This window comes from Syngnathus typhle, linkage group LG10 (genome assembly GCF_033458585.1).
Source record: "Syngnathus typhle isolate RoL2023-S1 ecotype Sweden linkage group LG10, RoL_Styp_1.0, whole genome shotgun sequence".
Taxonomy (NCBI): Eukaryota; Metazoa; Chordata; class Actinopteri; order Syngnathiformes; family Syngnathidae; genus Syngnathus; species Syngnathus typhle.
In genome coordinates this window covers 7,596,122-7,617,610 of record NC_083747.1, presented here as the reverse complement: position 1 = coordinate 7,617,610, position 21,489 = coordinate 7,596,122, and the positions used below count along the sequence as shown (strand labels likewise).

The following is a 21,489-nucleotide window of genomic DNA, read 5'->3' as shown; positions in this document are numbered from 1 at the left end:
TACTGAAACCCATGATAACCCTGAGCTGCTGTCTGAAGAAGACAACAGTGCCCAATCCATGGTGGCAAACCTGATAAGATGCCATCTGGACGTTATGGATGATGACAGCGCCATTACCAAAGAAAAAAACATTTAAAAACAAGCTGGTTGAAGACATTAGGCGAACTTAAATACCAACTGACAGTGACAAGCGGTGTCTATAGACCTTGGAAGCAATAATAGCTCATTTCAATCTGCTCTTTTTCCTGAATAAAGAAAAACTCGAGGAGGCCTATACAGCTGTTGCACAGCTGGCAGGACGACGTAACTGGAGACCCAGGCAAACCTTAAACCGAAGAGGAGGAGGAGGAACATGTCTTCAAAACGTCGAAAAGCAACAACGTGAAAGGGATCGCTATACTGCTGTACGGAGACGAGGAAGATCTGGCATCCACAGAATCAAGTGAGAGATTCTGTGCCACAGAAGACACAAGAAGTACTTAGTACTTCATTCGCGTATTTTTCCATTGACGAATCTGAAAGCTGTCTTCTTCCAAAGAATGTGGACATGCTCATTTTTCTGGCGCACAAATCTAAAAACCAGAGACGTATGTAGGTAAGGATACTTTGATTCTGTCTGTGAGTAGGCTAACGTCTAGGCTGATAGTATCGCCGCCATACAGACACTTTTATATGCTTTATATGGTTATTTGTATTAATTAAGGACCAGTCAGGTAGCGGGCACGAGGAGAAACACCTGTTTGTTTGTTGCTTTCAACTAATCGGATAGTGTTAGACAACCGAAAGTCGACCGAGATTTGTGTTGACTACAGCCCTAATAGACACATTAATTTACTGAGAATAAAGCGACCATTGAATAGCTCATTTGCCCAGCTGTACATTTGATTCAGATTGAATGTTAAAGTAACAATTCCGAATTGAGCAATTAATGGAAAACAGTACACACATCATCCTCACACGTGGCGTTGAAACATTTGCACTAATAAATACCTTCCTCAAATTAACACCTTCCTTCAACTGGCCACACATCGCCACTCTTTGCAGAAATGCAGTATAAAGTTGTGGTGTTTTTGCCTGCACACTAGGGGGTCACTAACCTTTGCGAAGTTTAGCGCTTCGATTACAGGTACAGATTTATGGGAAGGACTACTTATTTTATACTTCTGGAATAAATTTGCTCAAATTACCTTGTTAAGTATGTGAAGCTAATGAATGTCTCAGAATAACAAATCAATACGCAACACAAATCTCTACCAACCTTACACTTTCAAATGATCAGTTCTTATCAGTAGATCCCTAGAAAACCACATTGTCCCGTCACTGGTGAGCTACTTTTACCACAGATCAGCCCGCACCACCACGCTAGTGACTACAGCTAAACGCTATAGAATGAAATAGCCGTTCTACAAATAAAAGCATTGCAGCACAAATTCTGTTAAACTGGGTGACAATAACTTGTTGGTCCAATTAAAAACGAAGCAGGGAGTTACTTTCAACAAAGGACAGCAGTTAGAAACAGTTTTACATTTGTAAAATTAGCACGCCCAAGGAAAAATCATGTTCAATGTACTATCTGCGCACAACCCATTTCAATTCGAGGTAGCCAGATGACCAAAACCGACGAACCAACAAAATGCCTTGTTAAATTTTTCAGACTGACGAATATACACAAACGTTGCATGTTCAAGAAACCAAATGTTTACTCCTCCTCGATTACATTGATAAACATACACATTCTTCACTTTGTTAGTGTATAAAAAAGTGTGCAAAAGTGCATGTGTGGGAACTGACTTTTATTGTCACGGTGGAGGGAAGCGGGGATCCAGGGTTGTGATTGGACCATTCTGCAAGGGGGCACAGTCTTGTCCTCGACAGATGATGATGTGATCACCATGGAAACACTTGGCAAAAGGTCAATCCAAAAGGGAAACCCAATCAATCAAATGATTTCACAGGTGGGCAGCCTTTGTGGGAGTCTTAAGTAACCTTCATGAGGCGCGTTTTCAATCCCAGAGTTTGCTCAAACAGTTTATCCAACTGATTCAGTCAATCTTGAAATGGTGGGAAACCAACCAATCAAATTAAAAGGCACCGTCTTCTCTAGCTTGTTTCTTTGTAACTGTGGTTTCTAAGGCAACCGATTGGTGTACAGGCAGCTTGTCTATCTTACGTAAAAATATAAAAGATGTAGAGTTACACTATAGATATCTCATTCTACATATATATTCTCTTCTGTGTGGTCAGGGGATGTGGGTAATATTTGGTTAGTTAGGGGAACCTTTGCTTGTTTCTTTGAAATGGAAGTTTGCACTGCTCCAGATTGCTGGTAACTTATTTTAGGTAGTCGAAAGTAGGTCCTATTATTTATTCTAGAATACTAAAAGATTTCTACTCTGCCACGGATCCTAATGGCATGAACGTTGTCCTGGGTCGGTTGAACCCAAAGTAGGAAAGAAGTAGTTCATCAGACATGATTAATTTGTAATCCAAAATGGGATTTTTCTGTCCAGAGTGGCCTTTCGCAATCAAATCCAGTGCAGCAGGGATTCCTAGGCTTGTAAAACTGTTTTGACCAATCTCACTCCAATTATGCATTAGGTTTATTTAACTTCTGATGTTGTCCATCCTCTTGTAAAACAATAAGCTGCAATTCCTCTTGAACCAGGCTGCCCGGCTTTCTGCTGGATGGGCTGATGGAAGGGGCAGAAGAGAAGGAGGGGAGTTGAATTTCTAGCTTTCTGCTTTTACCCCATCCCTCTCTCTAAAAATAGGTCCAATTACAGGCACTTTCTGGGGGACTGGGCACTGGTCAGTGTAGGACAGTGTAGAGAGAGGTTATCTCTCACCTCAAAACCCTGACACTCACTGTCATCTGCTGACAATGTCACATAAGCAGTACGGACCAAGCTCAAAGGAGTCTTAGGGGTTGTGGTCAATCAGCAGGCCATCAGAAGAGTGTAGCAGGCCTCCGATAGTCACATAAACCCCTTAATACCACCAGCGAATAAAGAAAAGCCCCACATACAATCCAGAAGGTCTGGCTGTCAACCAGCAGTTCCACAAACTCGACGAAACAAAATCAGTCCACTTCAGCTTGTAGAGTTCCACAAAAAGTTCCTCAGTCTGGATCTCCACCTCCACACGCGCCGCAACGTGTCAGGCGGCGGTGAACAAGGGAAGAAAAGCTGACAGTTTCGAATCCAGTTGGTTTTAAACGCCGAACGTTCCTCGTGTGAACATCAAAGGACGCTAGCGACCTGCCCGCCTATTGTGTTTCCAAACGGTGAGACAATCCGATGTGGAGCAACTCGCTACAGGAAGAGGTAATCACAATCGAGCACAATCCAAAAGTCCACACTCGTCTTCGAGTCCACCAAATGCAGTGAAGTTCCTGAGTTTGCTGTCAAGATACCCTGGGTTGCCTTCTTGGCGCGCCTCTTTCCTCCGCTTCCGCTCCCCTTTTCCTTCACTCGCGTCCTCGCCTTCTTGTCGCTGTGCCCTTCTGGGTGTTGAATAAGTTTAAATAAATAGTTTTTGTCGTAATCCTTCTAGGTGGAAACCTTCACAAGGGCAATCTCGAGTCATGTTGCTTGCCCGTTTCCCTTTCCTTGACCCAGTGTTTCTCCGTTACAGGGAATCTGTGCTCTCATCCATACTGCTCCCCACCCTGCGATTGGGGCTGTACCATTTTGCGCGGCGCGGAGGTGGCAGAAGGCGCTCTTTCGCAGACCCGCGTATCACTGCTTTTATCGGCAACAGTGACGCACTTGAGTAAAGCTGACGTTAGCGATGAGTGTTCTAACTTCAGATAGTTCAACATTAAAAGTCTGCCGACTAATTTTCGTGAAGCAAAAATTAACATTGCTAATAAATTGGGAAAGCAGGACAACAACCCTCTCTTCGTTCTAAGTAGCCTCTTCCAGATAGACCTCTCTCCTCGTCCTGTCCATTTATAGTAACAACGGAGTATATTTACTGGAACTTTATATTCACATATATAGACGACATTAACCCGTGCAACAATTTCAAGAATAATCTCCAGTATTAATACAAACACTTGCCACAAATACAATGGCATCTATCAAAAATTCCGCATAGAAGTGATTACAATAAAGGAGGAATTGCCATATACGTTCAAAAAAAGTACATTTACCACTGCTGTTCATGCTATTCGAAAATGAACACGCGATGTATTAAACACGTTCGAAGAAAGTACAACTGCTATTCCAATGAACACATTGCATCAAATGTTCTGGAAAATGCCTGCAGGTTTGACCACTTTGAATACATACTGTGCTGGTGCACAGATCAAACTTAATAAAACACATCTATGTGAAACTGCAACCAACAGTATTGGCGTCAACAAATAATACACAAAGCCGTTTTTATTCAGTCTTCTAAACTGTTTCTACTTCTCTGTACTGGGGTGAGGGCGGCCTCTCCCTCACTCAGCACGCACCCTCCCACAGACTCTGTTGCTACCCGACGCCATGGCAGCTGCAACTCCATTGGCGACGTAAAGTGTAGTCCCCGGGTCTGATTGGACACCGAGTCGATCTGTGGGAGGAGCACTTGGCTCGGTTTCCCAGTGTCTCTTCAAACGCCGCGATGCAGGAATGACGCGGAAATAGTTTGAGGATGTCAGGTAGAAGTGGAAAGAGGGAGGCTGGGGGTGGGCAAACTGTCGGGGAGCACAGAGAAGAGCGGGGCAAAGGGCCTCCATGCGCGCATGCTCACTACAGCTACAGAGATGTGACTTCCCCTCACTAACCAGCCAAAGCTAAAAGTTGTTCCTGTTGCTATCCGAGCATTCAGCTAAATCAGGCACAATGCTGCCTGGGAACAGCTCCGCACACAAACAGTGTCATAAACCAGCTGACAGCTCTCTGGCTTAAAGGGAAATTCACCCTCAAATACAGTTCACGCTGCATGATAATAAATGTGTGTCAAATTCACTTGCCTTTTAATATCGTTCATCTTATACAGTATCTTCAAATGGAATGCTTTTCAATGAGAGAACCTTCTTTGATAATACTGTCGATGAAGCTGAAACAATAAAATGACTAAGTACATTTTAGTCATTAGGTCATTAATGCCCTGCGATTGGCTGGCGACCAGTTCAGGGTGTACACCGAGCTAAAGAATGCTTGGATAGGCTCCAGCACGTCTGCAACCCTCGTGAGGAGAAGCGGTCCGGACTATGAATGAATGAATTAGGTCATTCATAAGAACAAGTCAATTGAAAGTATTTTATTTTTCTTGAGTTTACAGACTCACACTGGGATGTCAAAGTTCATCGCATACTTCCACAGCAGTTTAGCTGTATTTTTTTTTTCCCCAACCAGCTCAAAAACTACCGTCCGAATCACAGCACTCCCAAATGCTGACAGACAGCTGACCAGTCAAGGCTAAATAAAGCGCATGGCCTAATAACTTGCTATAATTACAGAGATCACATTTAAAGGCTCATTCTCATAAGAAACACAAACAACATTCACTGCCTATTTAAGATAAGATGGTAATCTCACACACAGATGTATCACTACAAGGGTTGTCTGCTTATGAAATACATAAAGCCCAGCTCAGAGTGATTGGCTCTGTCTGATCTGACTGGGAGCAAAGACACAAACAGACTTCCAAAATTCCACAACAGTTTATCAAGTATTATAATTACAGCAACTGTTTCTTTTATTAGACTATAGTATGCCTTTTTGGATGAATAGCTTTGTAAGTAATCACAAATGCCTTCTTAATTTATGACATGCATCACTTTGCTATGCGGAAAATTGATATATCTTTTGCAATAACATAACATAAAAAAACACATTGAATCACACCTAATTTTTTGTAGATACAATAACTTCATTGAATAATATTGTATTCTCTCAGTCAAGTTGTTTTCACATGGGCTTGCCATTCCAAAACTACTACCAGATAAGCAACAGGTGTCCACGTGTGGGATTGTTTTTTATCATGCCATGGCACAAACACATGGCTAATGGAGCTGGAGACTATCCCAGCTGAATTAGTGCAAATGACGGGATACATACTCGACTGGTTGCCAGTCAATTGCAGGGCAGACAATAATGAAATAAAAACACTACTCATGATTAACAATGAGGATGCGTAACTATAAAATAATTTGTTTCATAGCTTAAGTAGTATTTTAATTTTAAAAACTGCCAAATTAGGATGACAAATAGTCATTTATACCTAGAATGTAAAAATATCATTTATTTGTTCAATTATTAGATAGTTAATATTTCAAATAAAGGATATGGGGGGCGGGGGGGGGCGTTAAATAACGTCTTTTAAAACTTGTTCTAGATAGATACTTTATACGAGGATTATACCTTAGCAATACAAGTTATACCGGTACATTTCAGATAGAGATAATTACTTCAAATAAAAATATCACATGGGCAGTAATGAATGATGTTTCTTTTGTTCGGTACCAATAATTCAATAGTATCATAATCTTCCAATTTTATTTTCCAACAATTTACAGTTGTACAGAACACTGTGGTCGTATGCTAATATTCTGGTACATTGAAGTGAATTCATTTAATCTAGGGTTTTATGTATGTGGGAAAGAATAGAATATATAAGACAATGCTCATGGTTTGAAAAAAATAAATGCAATCTAAAAGTATACTTCTAGCATCTTGAATTAGGGACAATGCAGTCATAATGCTTGATTTGTACTGCTTCGTTGTTGTTTTTGGGGGGGGGGGGTCTATTATAATACCAAATATACATATATATATATATATATGAAGAATGTATATTTTTCTTCCCTAAAAGATTCAGTGGCTTCCACTAAATTATGTTCATCTGTACTAACGGTCAGACAGCAGAGATTACAACAGTACTGTGAGGAGGCAAGCAGACTCTGACACTCACGTGCCTTGCAGCAAATTTCCACCCGGCAACTATACGCTGTACCATGGCAACAGCTCTGCCATTGGTCCCCGGTGCGTTTTCAAATGACCAATGGGATGGCCAGCAGCGGGTGATGCTTGTTGCTAGGTAAACACGATGCAGAGGAAAGATAGAGGAGCGGAATTACCATGCTGCTACTGCAGGGTGCTTTCAGAGCGGAGTGGAGGAGCACTTTACATGCGGATATATCATCCTCTTTCTCAGCACTTGGCGGTGCCAGAGAGACAAAAACAAAACCAAGGAGGTATGACACAGGCATTGAGGAATCAAATGTAGGACGAGTTAAAGGCCTCAGGGGTTTCCGCCTTGGATGCAATGGTTTGGGGTGCTCTGCACCTATGCATGAACAATTAGATAGTTAGTCATGATACTAATATGTAAAGCATACTTTACTCATTGATTAGGATGACCAGTTTCGAATAAAGCAAGAGAACAACATTTATTACATCACCAACCATGATACAGCTATTTCGCAGCAATATTATCTGCGCAAAGCTTTCTATGATTGTATATAATGTAGAAGCTCTCTGATCAAAATTTTAGTTTAATGCTAAAATTTAACTGAAATGCTATGCAGTTCACGTTTTAAAAAATGTCGCCCCACCCCCAAAGAAACAACAAAAAATAGGTCGTTATCATTTTGTAATGAATGTTAGAATTTATGTTACTATGTTGAGTTACTTTTGCCAGAAAGTAGATGCATATTATGCTTCTCGAAGAAGCCAAATGCGTCGCCGCAAATTTTTGGATAAAAAGGTGAATTCATCATATCAGTTCAAAAATACTAGAAGTAGACCGCTCACTAAAATTGAAAATCTTTCAATTAACTATATTTTTTGAATGCACATATGAATGTGTACTTGTATTTTCAACCTAATATTATAATACTACTAGCACTAGCTAACTTAATAATATTAAGTTAATATTACTAGTAGGCTATAATGTTTCTTGTAACTGCATGGGAATGACATTCTGTAATCACACAACAGCCCATGGGGTGCAGCTCGCAACTCAAGTGCATTGGTTCCCGCAATACAACTGCTGCAATTCGGCTTCTTTTTTTCGATGTTAATTCAAACACCAACAGCGCAACAAGTTGCCAACTTGCGCAAGACATTTTGAAATACTAGAGGGAGCGCCACTTTAAAGGCCATGAAAACTGTCCTTTTTACATGGTGGAACTTTTTATGAGAAAAGAAAATGGGCTTCAGATGCAAGCTGTTGGGTAAAAAAATTAAGCTTGCCCAAGTAATTATCAAATGCATTTGCAGATAATGAAGCTACGCAGTAGAACCTTAAGTTGCAGATGTAATTCTTCCCATTCAATTGTATGGAAATGCAATTAATCTGTTGCAGCCCCAAAACTAAGTTATACTTACTTTTTTAACCAATGTGGTTATAATAAATAATACAATATATATATATATATATATATATATATATATATATATATATATATATATATATATATATATATATAAGTGAAATCACATTATTCTAAAGTATTAAAATACATAACTAAATATTGCCACTAACTTTCCTAATTGGGGAAAGGGAGAAGGAGGACTACAGCTTGTACATTGAAAGATAATAACATGAGGAAATTCTGATCCATATTGCTGTTGTTGTTTTTTATTATTGTCTGTTTTTTTCTGCTGTATTTTCATTTGTGCTTTATCAAACACTTGATTTTGTCTACAATGATGTTATTACTAATTTATATTTTTCATTTGATTACTGCAGAGGCAATGGTGTCTTTACTTCTGGTGACCGATAAGTGAAGAGTGACTCACACGGTTTGTTGTGATGCATTTTTGTACTTTGCTAGTGTAACTATAGATAGTATTTACAAACCACTCAACCAATTTGAAACAGAGAAACCCTACTACAGGGTCAAGCATCCTCCCTGCTGTTGTGATGGTATCATGTCAACATGGATTTAAATACTGTATTTGATTCATATTTTTCCTTGTTGATTAATTCCACCAAAAAAACGGAGTGAGCCCGTAGGCAAAAAGAGGCTCAAACTAGCCATTCCTTGCAAAGTCAATAAAATATATAATGAAGCGATAACTGACACAACCAAAAGAAGAACAAGCAGCGATTGGAACCCAAGAATATTAAAACTGTAAGGCATACAAGCTAAGCACTATGACTACATGCTGCCATCCATACAACCAAAATAAATAGTTCATACAGCTGTCTGGAAATACTGCTTTGGCCCAACTCACAAAACTAAATCACCAAAAGATTTGATGTATCACAGGTAAATGAAAATGGTGAACAATAAAGGACAATAATAGCAAATCATTTGAATCATTTATATTTTAAAATGTTTTAAATTATAAATTTTAAAAAAAATCATTTGACATTGGCTAACGCAGCAATGTGGGAATTTTTTTTTGACATGGATGGGTCATATAAAGAGTCTCAATGCCAACAGACAACTGGCCTCAGATATTGATGTAACATATACAGATGAATTACTAATTGAAAAAGTTATCAACAACTAACAATCTATTGATCTTGACATCTTACTGCCTTACAGACTAGTTTTAGTCTTATAGACGATAGTTTTGCTAGCGGTGCACAGAGTGAGTGTGAGAGAGTGAGTTTGAGAGAGACAGACAGACAGGCAGACAGACAGACAGACAGACTTGCCTGTTGCCTGGCAAGAAACTTGTTCAGCGGGAGACCCACAAATAGAGTCCCAGTAAGGACAGGTGGAGGGGCTCCATGAAACATCCCACTTGCCCAAATTACCACCACAGAAAGACAGATTGACAGATTTGCAGTGAGTCAAATGAAGTCATGCAAGATGAGAAGCTGACCCCACTTAAAAAAAGCATCACGTGACAAAGTAGTTGACGAGTTGACTGTTTATGTGGTTTACTTCATCTTGAGACTCATACACTTACACCACAGAAGTGTTTGTACTACGCCTGATGAGTTCTTTATAGTACATTCAACAACTACAGTAACTGAGGACAGTCTTGCCTGTACCAATATGGAAATAAAATGAATAATCAAATTACATTGAGTAAAGAAATAAATACAAATTGCCATATGTTACAATCTTACTCCTAACCTAAAACAAATTTTAAAAAAATAAAAAGAAATAAAAAGGAAACAAATATTGGAAGGGTTCTCCCCAAGCAACACCTGTTGAATGCTATAAAATTGTAGCAGGAGTAGGGCTGAAAGTATTACTGTTTTTTTTTAAAGTTCGTGCTATAAAGTATAATGATTGGTAAAATATGTGTTTTTAAGTTTTTATACTTTAGGTCAAAGTTAATTTAAAAGAATTCAAGAATTTTTGAAATCCGCATCAAAAGTATAGTTTGGACACTTGAAGCCATTCCTGATTAAAATTTGCTGTTGACCAGTGTTATGAATCAGTTCTCAGTTCATTCTTTAACTCGCCAGTAAATTGGCAAAAAGGTTGATCATCATTTTCCAAAGTAAAAGCAGATGTGCCCAAGTATCTTATTTTGAAAAACCACAAAGATAGTCAGTCTGCTGTCATGGAGGACTACTAAAATCTGAGAATATTTACTGTTGAGAGGTTCAAATTCCAAAGATTTGGACAATTTTCAATTAAATGAGGTCTTCAAACGATCAAATAATTGTGCTTTTGTTATGATACTCCATAAACAGTGCACAAGAATGTGCAGTTAATGAATAAGCTATTGAAATAGACATTTGCGCATTCTTGTGATCAGATGGGTGACTGGCTTTTTTTTCAGTTTTTAACTCGTGATCTGTACCAAAAAAATTCTGATCATGTAAAGTTACATTTCATAGGAATTATAGTATAATTTTATAATCACAGTTTGGGGGTCTATTTTAAAATACACAAGAATTGTTCATGCACAAAACATTTCTAGCTAAAACTTTTTATATATATATATATATAGTTTTTAAAGTTTTTTAATAATGCCTCTTCCAGTACTTTTGCTAACTTAAAAAGTGGATGGCTCTAATCTAAATGTGCTCTGTCCTGAGTTGTTTAACACATCTAGATGTGAATACCATTAAACAAAAATACCCAATGAAGGCTTAGGTCAGAAACTCACCGCCCGCTACAGCAATTTCATATATACCAATGGATGAAATAGTGACGCTTGTATCGCACTGCTCACCAGAGAGTTTCGGACGCCAGAGGGTGACAACAGCTAGCCCGGCCGAGGAGTAAATAAGACGGAAGTCTCCGTTCAGTATGACCTCGCTCATAAGTGAACGCACCTGTCAAGCAATAAGTGCGACTTGCAAAAATGTTCACCCCCCCCAAACTTCACTGTTTCATCTGTTGGCACATGGAATCATATTTATGGTTAAGCATTGTTGTAAAACTACTTTACTTACTATATTTTAGCTGTTATGTGGTTACATTTTTTTATAATTTTATGGCAGAAGAATTGCATCAATTGAATGCCACCTGTTGTAATGGGAAAAGCAACGGAGGCCAGGCTAGGCAAAGCAAGTCTAGGGGATGAGGTGTCAGGCCTTTCTGGAGCATATAATGGAAACACGGCTAAAATGTCTTATGGTCGATTGAGACCAAGGTAGAACTTGTTGGTTGTAATTCCCAAAGTTCGTTTGAGAAAACAACACTGGTCATTCCTAAAAGAACACCACACCTACAGTGAGTGAAGCATGGTGGGGGCAACATTGTGATTGAGGAATGCTTTTTTTTTTTGCCTTGAGGACTGGTCAAGGTGAAGGAAGTTAAAAACGGCACACATCCAATTCAACAAAACAATGGCTTCACCAGAAAAAAAAATAGTTTTAGGTTTGGAATGGCTCTGCCAAAGTTCAGACCTGAATCTGATCAAACATCCCAGTGGTGCTTTGAAGAGGCCTGAAGATGCCCTCGCAATTTGACAGATTTGGGGCATTTTTGCAAAGAGGAGTGGCAAATATTGTGCCACCCTGATAGTCTCCTACCCCCAAAATACTGGTTTAATAGAAGCCAAACGTGTTGCAACCAAGTTTAAGCAGAGTTGAGCATTCCGTCAGACTGCCATTATTTCCTTTTGCGTTCCTAAATCATATTCACAATATGAAATATGTATATGCTCTGAACGCCCTTTGAGGTGAGGTGTTGTATCATTTGATAATAGCACAAAGTGAATCCTGCATTCAGGTAATTTTTCCAATTTGAATTTTTACTTATCACAGACACACTGTTTAGCTGTATGAAAAATGAAATGAAAGCGAGCATGACAATCAAACAAAAAACAACAGTGAACTGCTATGGTCTTCTGTAGTTGCTTTGTCTCATTTGATTTGAAAGCAGAAAAAAAGCCAACTAAAAAACTGATCACTGCACCAAAGTTGTGTGACACGTAACATTAAAATGAGGCACAAATATGACACACCACTTTCCCATTATGTGTTTATCATTACAGAGTTGGATGATTTGACTTGGTGGCTAGGTTTTTTTTTAACTATGGGGAAAATATTCATAGAGGGTACAAAAATGTCCCAATAATGTCCTTAATAAAATACTATGGCAACAGTCTGTCCCTGGAACAAATCAGGTTGATTTAATGGATGACCGCATTTGGCCAAAAAGGTTGCACTGTACAGTGCCATTCATATCAGGACTCAAGTTACATTATAATTTGTGATCAAAAGACAAACTTTACATGGTAAACTCAAACTGACGTGCAATATTACAGCAGAGCGTGGCACAAACACAACCCCAATCCTGTCTACATACAGAAGAGGCACTCAGATGTGAAATCTTCTGCCCAAAATTTCAGATTTTTAACTGAACATGTCGGTTTGTGTTCATAATACGAGCGCTCCGATGACTCTAGACTTTTGAAGGAATCACATCTTTGGATGCAATTCAGGAAGTTCATATGCCAACCCAAACAAATATAGACAATTAGAAAATCCTGTTGCTTCTCAGCTTCCTGAGAAGCGTCAATGTGATCTGTAAGCAAGGCACCAAACCTCGTGAACTTAGCTCAGTCACTAGTGACATCTCTCCCTTCTGTAACGCGTAGTGTATTTCTTCATTTAGTGTAATGCATGCAACTTGGAAATACACTGCTTGTAGATCAGCGTGAAAAGTGAATCCCTCACTCCTCATGATAATAAACATGAATGCAATCAAATGAATCGGGATGAGCTCGGCAAGACTGGTCAAAGACGAAATTCGGTTAGTTGAGAAGACACAAATGAATATGTATTGCAGCATCTTGCAATGGCCAGAAAAAAAAAATGTGCTAAGAAATCTCAGTGAGCATCAGGAATAACCAATACAAGCAATCTTCCAACAAGTACAAGGAGTAACCATCTCCCGGCTCTACTCCAGGGCAGGGTAGGGGCTGGAGCTGATGCGGTTGCTAGGCTAGCGACTAGCATTAGCTGCCATGGCAGATGTAATGCTGCGGATCTACAGAGGACAGCCGGGGAGCCGTGTGGCTCATACGTGACACATCAACCGGCGTAAAAAAAACCGTTAATAATAATAATGTATGCCATTTAAGCATCAGTGTTAGTCGTATTATGCCGACATAATGCACAATTCCACATCTCTGCCTCCGATTTGTTCTGCCGGCAACCTCTTCCACGTCTGGTGTCGTGCGCTACAACTTGAGGCAGGTCCGCTGTATCACTATTACTGAAACTTGCCTGGACACACACGCATACAGACACGCACACGCACGGGCGGTTCAATCAGAGTATTTACGACTATAAGCACTTGCTCAGACCACTCACCAGTAGGTTAGCCATTAGAAAGTCTTACAATTAACGGCATGGAGGCGGTGTTAATAAAGCTAATCTTAGAGGACTCCGCATGACGTGAAATCTGGGTGACAGTCATTCATCATATTACGCGTCTCTGGTTCCGTGGTTATGCGAGACTGTCAAGTCCGGGTAGTTAACCAGTTATATAGTCCGAAGCAATCTGTTGTATCGCAGCCAGCCCATTTTCCGCTGAACGTGACCCTTCTGATGAGCGGTGACAGAGATGACAAGAGGCCGGCTGACAGAGACCACTAACGTTATGCTACCGATTGCTGATAAGACCCCACATTGATCGCCGTGCACAAAGATTCACACGCGATTAAGAACCTATCAACCCAAGTTTCATGCAGGTGTATGATCAAAAGAAAAAGGAGACCGGCGACTGCTTACCTCAGGCGGTGTGTCGAACCAAGTTCCGCGTAGCAGCCATCTTCGGAACCCCACTCTCTCTCCGTCCACAAGAGCAGAGTCCCCCTCCCCAGTTGCCCCTCTTCCACCAGAGAAATCCCAATTCACGATAGAATAAACTAACTATAAATCCCGATGATATTGATTTCCGGCTAATTCTTCTTCTTCGGAGATCGAATGGAGCGCTGTCGGAGGGGGGGCTGTTAACCGGCGCAACTCATTTAGCCGTGCCTTAGGGGAGGTGAGCAGCCCACCGCCTCAACCACGGACACCTCGAACCCCTATCCTGCCAGTTTCTCCATGTAATCTTCTTGGCCGTTTTCTCATTGAACGCATACGATTAAATCATTCCACTTTCACAGCAAAAAGCACTTGGTACAGCAACTCCGTTAGCTTTTGACTTAAGTGAAATGCTAACACTGGGTAGCTATTAGCCGACACGCTAGCTAATAAAACAGTGACATTGGAATTAAAGTGGAAGACAGCCTGCACACTGCAGGCTGCTTAGCCTTTGAGGGCTAGCCGATGGACTGGTTAACCATAAAAGCGAAAATTGAGGAAAAACTTCCCTTAATTTTAGTAAGCACGGCTAACGCTAGCAGTAGGCTGGACAGCCCCTCCGTGATGTTAATATCAGTCGAAGGAGAGGGGCTGCATTGGGGGCGCACTCCCGATGCCAAGCGAGCACGGTCCCGCGCGTTCCAGAGAAATTTCCCACAAAATGGCTGCCAAAACAAATCCACGTCGGATAGTTGCAGGACTCCAAGAAAATATTTTTAGTCTTGGGCAAATGTCTCTTATTTTCAAAATCATTTGGATAAGTGTCATGGCAGCTTAAATACTAGTGTTTGAAAAAGTTTGGAAGCGATTAAAAGCCCGGCTGGTTCATGCAGCAACTTGCAATTTCAAGTCAATCAACACGTCGTCAGTCTCGTCCCAAAACAGTGACGTCGTGGCCTTCGATTTTGTTGTCGCGGCTGTGCGGAGATGACAAGGGAACATTAAGACACGATTTTGATGGACGTCTTCTACAGTTACACCATCAACTGGGCGACCAAATAAATTTGCTTTGGAATACTCCACTGCAACATTCCACTACATGAAAGCACGCTTTATTTACAGTGTGAAAGGTACATGTCCCTTACACAGGCAAAGATCTTTCATCAGATCCACAAACTATATGAAAAACGATTACACAAGCAACTGCTTCAAGTTTGTTCCCGCCTTTGAGTTACTTGACATCTGATTAGAAATGCTATAAAAATTAAATGTCTAGCCTCCTTGTGTTTTCTACATGGCAAATGACTGCACCACCCTGACTGGTGAGACTTTAGTTTGAAAGGGCTTCACAAGCTGCCACGTTTGACGGTCCATAGTTATTTAGAAATTAACTTTATATATACCTGGTTGTACCCAACATATTTTGTGGGGTCAGAAGCATGGGACCAAAAGAAAACAAATGATTAGAATAAAAAGTATATTAAGAAAAGATACAAGATACTTAAAAAAAAGGTGGGGTACAAGCTGGGCTCGACGCAATTTTTCAATCCCAAACAGAGTACTAATAGACTCATATGTGTATTTGTAAGTGTGCAATACAGCTATATTCAGATCACCTAATTTTACACCAGTGGGTCACCAAAGTGTACTGGGCCCAAATGTTTTGTAGCACGTCTTGAAAGTTGAGTTGTTGCGCAGTGATGACGTGAAAAGCCAACAGCCAAAATTGACAGAAAAGCATCAAACATATTCAACATGATACAGCTGCTCCTGAGCGCCAACATCTTATTTCTTCTGTTTTGGTGGAGGTCTGAGGAAGGACAGAAAAAAACGCAACATTAAAAACTGGACAGTAAAGAGAAATTTGAGAGCCATATTGAAACAGCTGTTCAGCTCTGCCTACAGTAGTAAACTGGCATGAATAATGAATATGGTACGTGACAACCGTTTCAGGTCATATAAACATAGCAATATGTCCAAACATCAGTATACATCATTGTGACTTGGATGATACTCATCACATTTGATGGCCAGGTTATGCAGAAATCCACATAATTGCAAGGGCTTCACGTTTTCTTACTAGTGTAAATACTTTTCAGTCACATTGCCCAGCCCTATCTCATTTGAATGTTAATTTCACATTACCAAATCAACTTCAATATCAGCTCAAAATCAAAGTTGCAGTTTGCTCCAATTAGGCTTTCATGGGTATTATTTTGATCACAATAGAAAAAAGAAAAAAAGACCGCTTCGGGTATAAAAGCATGAATTCCATGTTTGTCATAGTGGACAAAATGAAAAAAAGAAAATTTCTACTTATGTTTTAATGCATGCCTTTACAGTCTTTATGCAAGTCTATGCACTTCTACATTAATAGAACTATCATGAATTGAACCTTTTAAACCCTATCAGGACAACACTCATTTAAAAAGGACACAAATCTGAACAAAATGCCACCATATGAAGAGATGAGTAACAATTAAACCATATGGTGAGAGCATAATTTGTGGACTTGCAAATACTGTATTTTCCCCTACATATTTGATGAGACCGTTTAGCTTTAAGGTTGGTCCACCAGATGGAGCTGTTAACCCCAGTAGGGGAAAGAAAAAGGCTGCAGTAATGTTAATTATCCTACCATCTGCAAAGTACTTAAGGGAGAAGCACTATGCTGGTCATGTACCTGTAGATGCCCACTACCACAGCATGGTCTCTTTCATAAGGCTCCAGTGTGAGCTGTTCCTGTGGTTTCATATTCTCCGAAGTCATCTTCTTCACTTCAGAGGCAAACACAGCCTCTGGTGCAGCTGTCGAGTCTATACAGTTAGCCTGTTTACATAAAGACAGAATATAAATATTAGACAGGGTGTATGTTGTGTCAGGGCTCGAAGCTTATTTTTTGCCCAAGTTGCCCTCGGGCAAGTTGGAGAAAATTTTACTTGCCCGAAACAAAATTTTACTTGCCCGAATTTTTTTGGAGTGGATTTTTACTTGCCCGACACATTTTTGCAATAAAAAAGACAACACTATAAGTTTTGCCTTCATATGCCTTCGTATCCGCCAACCGGAAACAAGCTCTGCTGGTGCGCAGGCGCAGAAGAGCCAGGGACGAGTGAGGGAGCATGCATTTAATTACGAAGCGCTTTGCCGTTATCAATGTATTGCAGACTTACACGAGAAACTAACCGCTCCCTAGAAAACAAAATGTCGGACCAGAAGCGGCAGAAGTTGCGAGAAATTATGCACAAAATCGTGTTTTTACAGCTTGAAAACATGGTATTATGGCAGGGCAAGTTCGGGCAAGTGAGGAAAAATTTCTACTTGCCCCTCTGCCATCGCTACTTGCCCCGGGCAATCGGGCAATCGTTAGTTTCGAGCCCTGTGTGTTTGACAAATTTAAGACCCAAAAGCAGTGAGAGTCTTTCCCAGACCTTTCTATTTTGGAAGTTCTTTAAGAGGTGGGTAAGTGAGTAGGTATCATACACGGTCACATAGTCTTTCAATATAGTTTGAAAATTCTAGCTAACTTAATTTTCAATAGATTTTCTTCTCATCTATCTCATGAGAAACAACACAAAGTTTTCACTGTTGAGAAGGACTGTAGGCGGTCATCAGTATACCTTAATAGAGATGACAAAATGTCCTCCATTCTTCAGGAAGTTGTGAGCATTCAAAGCAACAATCCTAGTCTGGTCTGGCTGCGCAACATCAGCAAAAATTACATCCACCATGCCTGAATAGGAACAGAGCATATTTTACAATCTTGTAGATATCAATCACTGTGCGAATTGTAAGAATCCTCAAAGATAACATTACATTTTTCTTAATAAAAACCACACATAACTAGGGGTGCACACAACTGACTAGTCAGCCTCAAGTGCATAGAGCAAGAAGGATGCAATTTAAGCAAAATTTAAATAATCACAATTTGAAAACAATTTAAAAATATCTCTTCCAATTGCCCCATCAAAAAGACTTTACCTATACACACTTACCAACCAACATTCTGTACTTGTGTGGGTGACGAGCATCTTCAATGATGGGAATGATATTTGTGCGTTTCTTTGCCACATTGAGAAGATCACGACCTGATCTGTGAGAGAACTCTACAGCATACACCAGGCCCTCCTGCAACACAATTAGTTGTATGTGCATATGCTGTTAATACATTATTTCATAACATGTGGTAATTACATCCGCAACGAAATAGGATTTTTTTTTTTACATTATTCACATGTAAAGCTAAACTTTGACATGCATGTTGTGGCAACGATAGAGAGATAGGACTCACCGGACCAACAATATCAGAGACGTGAGATACTGTTGTACCAGAGGCAGCCCCCAGGTACATGACTTTTGTTCCAGGTTTTATGTGGATCTGGTCAACTCCGCCTAAGATGGCTGCGGCCAGCTTCGAACGGAATGGATTCCATGCTCTGTATTCAATCTTGGTTTCTCCTTCCTAAAGAAGAGAAAAACAAACAATGCAGAAGTAGTAACGCAGATTACGATACTGCAACAGCAGCGGAAACAACGCACGTCAGACTCACCTCAACACTCATCCTCTTCTCTCCATAAACAGATTCTCCTACTACCATGTTTTTGGTTACCAGAGCATCCTCCTTCCCCCTGCAGATGAACACTCCTAGGTAGACAAATGAATTAGCATCATTTGGGGGGTCACCAATATTTTTGAAACTGAGATATTTCTTGGCTACCGAGTAACGCGAATCGCGAAGCACAACCGGGTCTGAAGTAACTAATACCTGGAGATGGTTCCCACCCCAAAAAACAAAACAAAATAAATGATGAACAGTGATTCTGTGAGTAACGAACGGCTAATATGCGCGAATCACTGTATTGTTCTGCACCCTGCCTCTAGTTTATGACTTGTAAATGAACACGTGATTTTTGTTTATCCTCGCTGCCATTATTTGCTTAAAAAACATGCTGCCGTTTGTGCTCTTTCTGAAACAGGATATCCTGAGGGGAAAATATTAACAAAAGGTTATGAGAGTCGTTGCATGAAGCAAATAATCTGAAAGAAATTACTTTTAAGGGCAATACATAACAAATTTAAAATACTTGACCATTTCGACATAACTGGGGCACATTTATAATTGAATCTCTTACTACAGACATTTAAAGTAGGGCAGCACAATACTGGGAAAACATGGTTATTGAATATAGCAATATCAATATTATTGCAATATTTAGCACACCCACAACTAAAAAACTTCTTTTCTGATGTAATCATTACATTTTATGCATTGCTCTGCTATAGTGGGGGGTTTACTGTACATTGATTTTACACTGGGATAAAGATATATTGCTTTTTTTAAAGGGAAGAAAAAACCTCACCACCATGTTGTTGACTATTATGTTTTTTACTGTAGGTGATTGGACAAATTAACATGGAAAGCCAGCTATTTAGAAGTAGGATAAAAATAAAAAAATAAATAAATAAAGAATCACCTTCATGTCTATGTGGCTCCACCAAGACTTTCCTTCCTCCTCCAAAGCCTCCTCGTCCACCCCTTCCTCTCGGGGTACCTCTGCCTCCTCCCCGGCCCCTGAATCCTCCTCCTTCTGGAGACCTGAATCCACCTGAAGGGAAACAAAGTTACATCTCTCACATCAAGTTGTAGTTACAATTAGTTACTATTGCACAGAAACAAACAAATGTGTTTTGCAGTGAACCAATTGAAAGTGAATGTAAACGTTGCATCCCTTAATAAGGCCCATGAAAAGTTTGTTTTATATCAAAGTGTAATAAAATAATCACATTTGTAGACTCTTCAACATCTGGATTCACATTTAATTTTAACTGATTTAAGAAAGCAGAAAAAAAGACAAGTCCATTTCCCTACATGTTGCAATCTCGAATTCCTCAAAGTCTTACCTCTTCCTCCACGGCCTCCACGATCACCGAATCCTCCACGGCCTCCACGATCACCGAATCCTCCACGGCCTCCACGGTCACCGGATCCTCCGCGGCCACCAAATCCTCCACGGCCACCAAATCCTCCACGGCCACCAAATCCTCCTCCACCAAATCCTCCACGACCTCCTCGGGGACTGAATCCTTTAGAAGGAGCACAGACCGTGGAATATCAGCAGAAATCACACGTGTGTATTTAGATTGTATTTCAAAACCGCAACAGTTAAGACTTACATATGATCAATGACCAATAACCATATAAACAAAATTGACTTGAACGTGTACACGCACGTTTCATCAGTTATACTAAAACGTTGTCAATTAATAAAAAAAGAGACGTAAGATTTGTTTCAAATCTGTTAATTGTATCAGAACTGTCTTTACAGGTAGTTAAGAATGCAGTTAATATATGGCTCTAACTATTTACATTGCTCGATGAAGATACAAAGAAAATTACATTTACCGCGACATCAGATTGACACGTATATCCGTGTATTTAGTTTTGGTTTTTTTAAGATAGTATACTTGACATTGTGTGTGTATTTGGCTGTTCGGTGTTCATAAACTGTGCAACACGTGAGTGAAGTCATTATGACGGATGAGCAGTTATTTGTATAGCGGCAATCAATTCATATAATTTATCAAATACGGTGCATCGTATATAGTTTATAAAGGACAGTGCACCGTCGCAAACAAAACTATAGACGGATTTAAACGTTTTACTGTAACGCTTGTATCGTCTCGTTAGCTTTGCGAAGAGTCGGGGCCACGTGTAACTTCGTGAATTGGGATAGCGATTGAAAATTTGCGATTTAAACAACGGACAACAAGTTACGAAAAACAATGTTATTTTCTTTACCTGGCCTCATATCTCGGTCTGTTTTTGAACAGCTGAGTCAACACTCAAATTTTCTGTCTTCTTTACCAGTTCTTGAGCGTGTAGATGCGACGCACATGTGCCACGACCGGATGCACAGCACAACTTCTTCCGTCGCTCCTTCTTCTTCAGATTTTTTTCCCCTGGTCAAAAGGCTTTTCAAATCTGTATTGCCCCCTATTGGCCGCAAACGCTAGACAAATTATGCACCGTAAATGAGTATTTGCCCAATTAAGCGTAAAATGTTTTTTAAATTGTGAATTAATTAAGTAAGAGGAAAAAAACGCCTTGACGCTATCTGGCCTTTTTTGGGGAAAAAGTGTTTACACCCTTAACCTAATAGCAACCCTCAGCACGAGCAACTGATAGCAAGCGATTTCTACAGGAGTTTTTCTACATCTACTATATGGAAATATTTTAATACATACTGGTTATCCTGTTTTATGTTTTCGTACTGGTCTTGTTAGTGTTACCGACAAATGCAAACCAAGTTCATAACAAGAGCATTCGCTTTTAAGAACGCAATCTTGAATAAAAATTGACAAGAAATGAATGC

At 39.9% G+C, this 21,489-nt stretch overlaps 2 protein-coding genes across 3 annotated transcripts in view; both read right to left on the bottom strand.

Annotated features, from left to right (window-relative positions):
* Nucleotides 1–14,983, bottom strand: part of dyrk1b (dual-specificity tyrosine-(Y)-phosphorylation regulated kinase 1B) — a 30,257-nt gene extending 15,274 nt beyond the window's left edge. The window contains exon 1 of one of the 2 annotated variants that reach the window (XM_061288464.1): nucleotides 14,098–14,983. Coding sequence is in view for 1 of the 2 variants with exons in the window: in XM_061288463.1 (XP_061144447.1) it covers nucleotides 1,792–1,894 (103 nt within the window). In the remaining variant the exon portion in view is untranslated. Of the gene's footprint in view, nucleotides 1–1,791; nucleotides 3,830–14,097 lie in introns of those variants that run through there. The other variant, XM_061288463.1, reaches the window with a different exon arrangement.
* Nucleotides 14,984–15,211: 228 nt separating this feature from the next.
* On the bottom strand, nucleotides 15,212–21,075 carry fbl (fibrillarin). The gene is made up of 9 exons (XM_061288474.1): nucleotides 20,916–21,075; nucleotides 20,018–20,200; nucleotides 19,591–19,722; nucleotides 18,666–18,760; nucleotides 18,407–18,577; nucleotides 18,111–18,243; nucleotides 17,736–17,848; nucleotides 16,799–16,944; nucleotides 15,212–15,925 (listed from the first exon to the last, which is right to left on the bottom strand). The coding sequence occupies exons 1-9, from the start codon at nucleotides 20,923–20,925 to the stop codon at nucleotides 15,901–15,903; spliced, it is 1,008 nt and encodes a 335-aa protein (XP_061144458.1). The 5' UTR covers nucleotides 20,926–21,075; the 3' UTR covers nucleotides 15,212–15,900.
* Nucleotides 21,076–21,489: the final 414 nt, after the last annotated feature.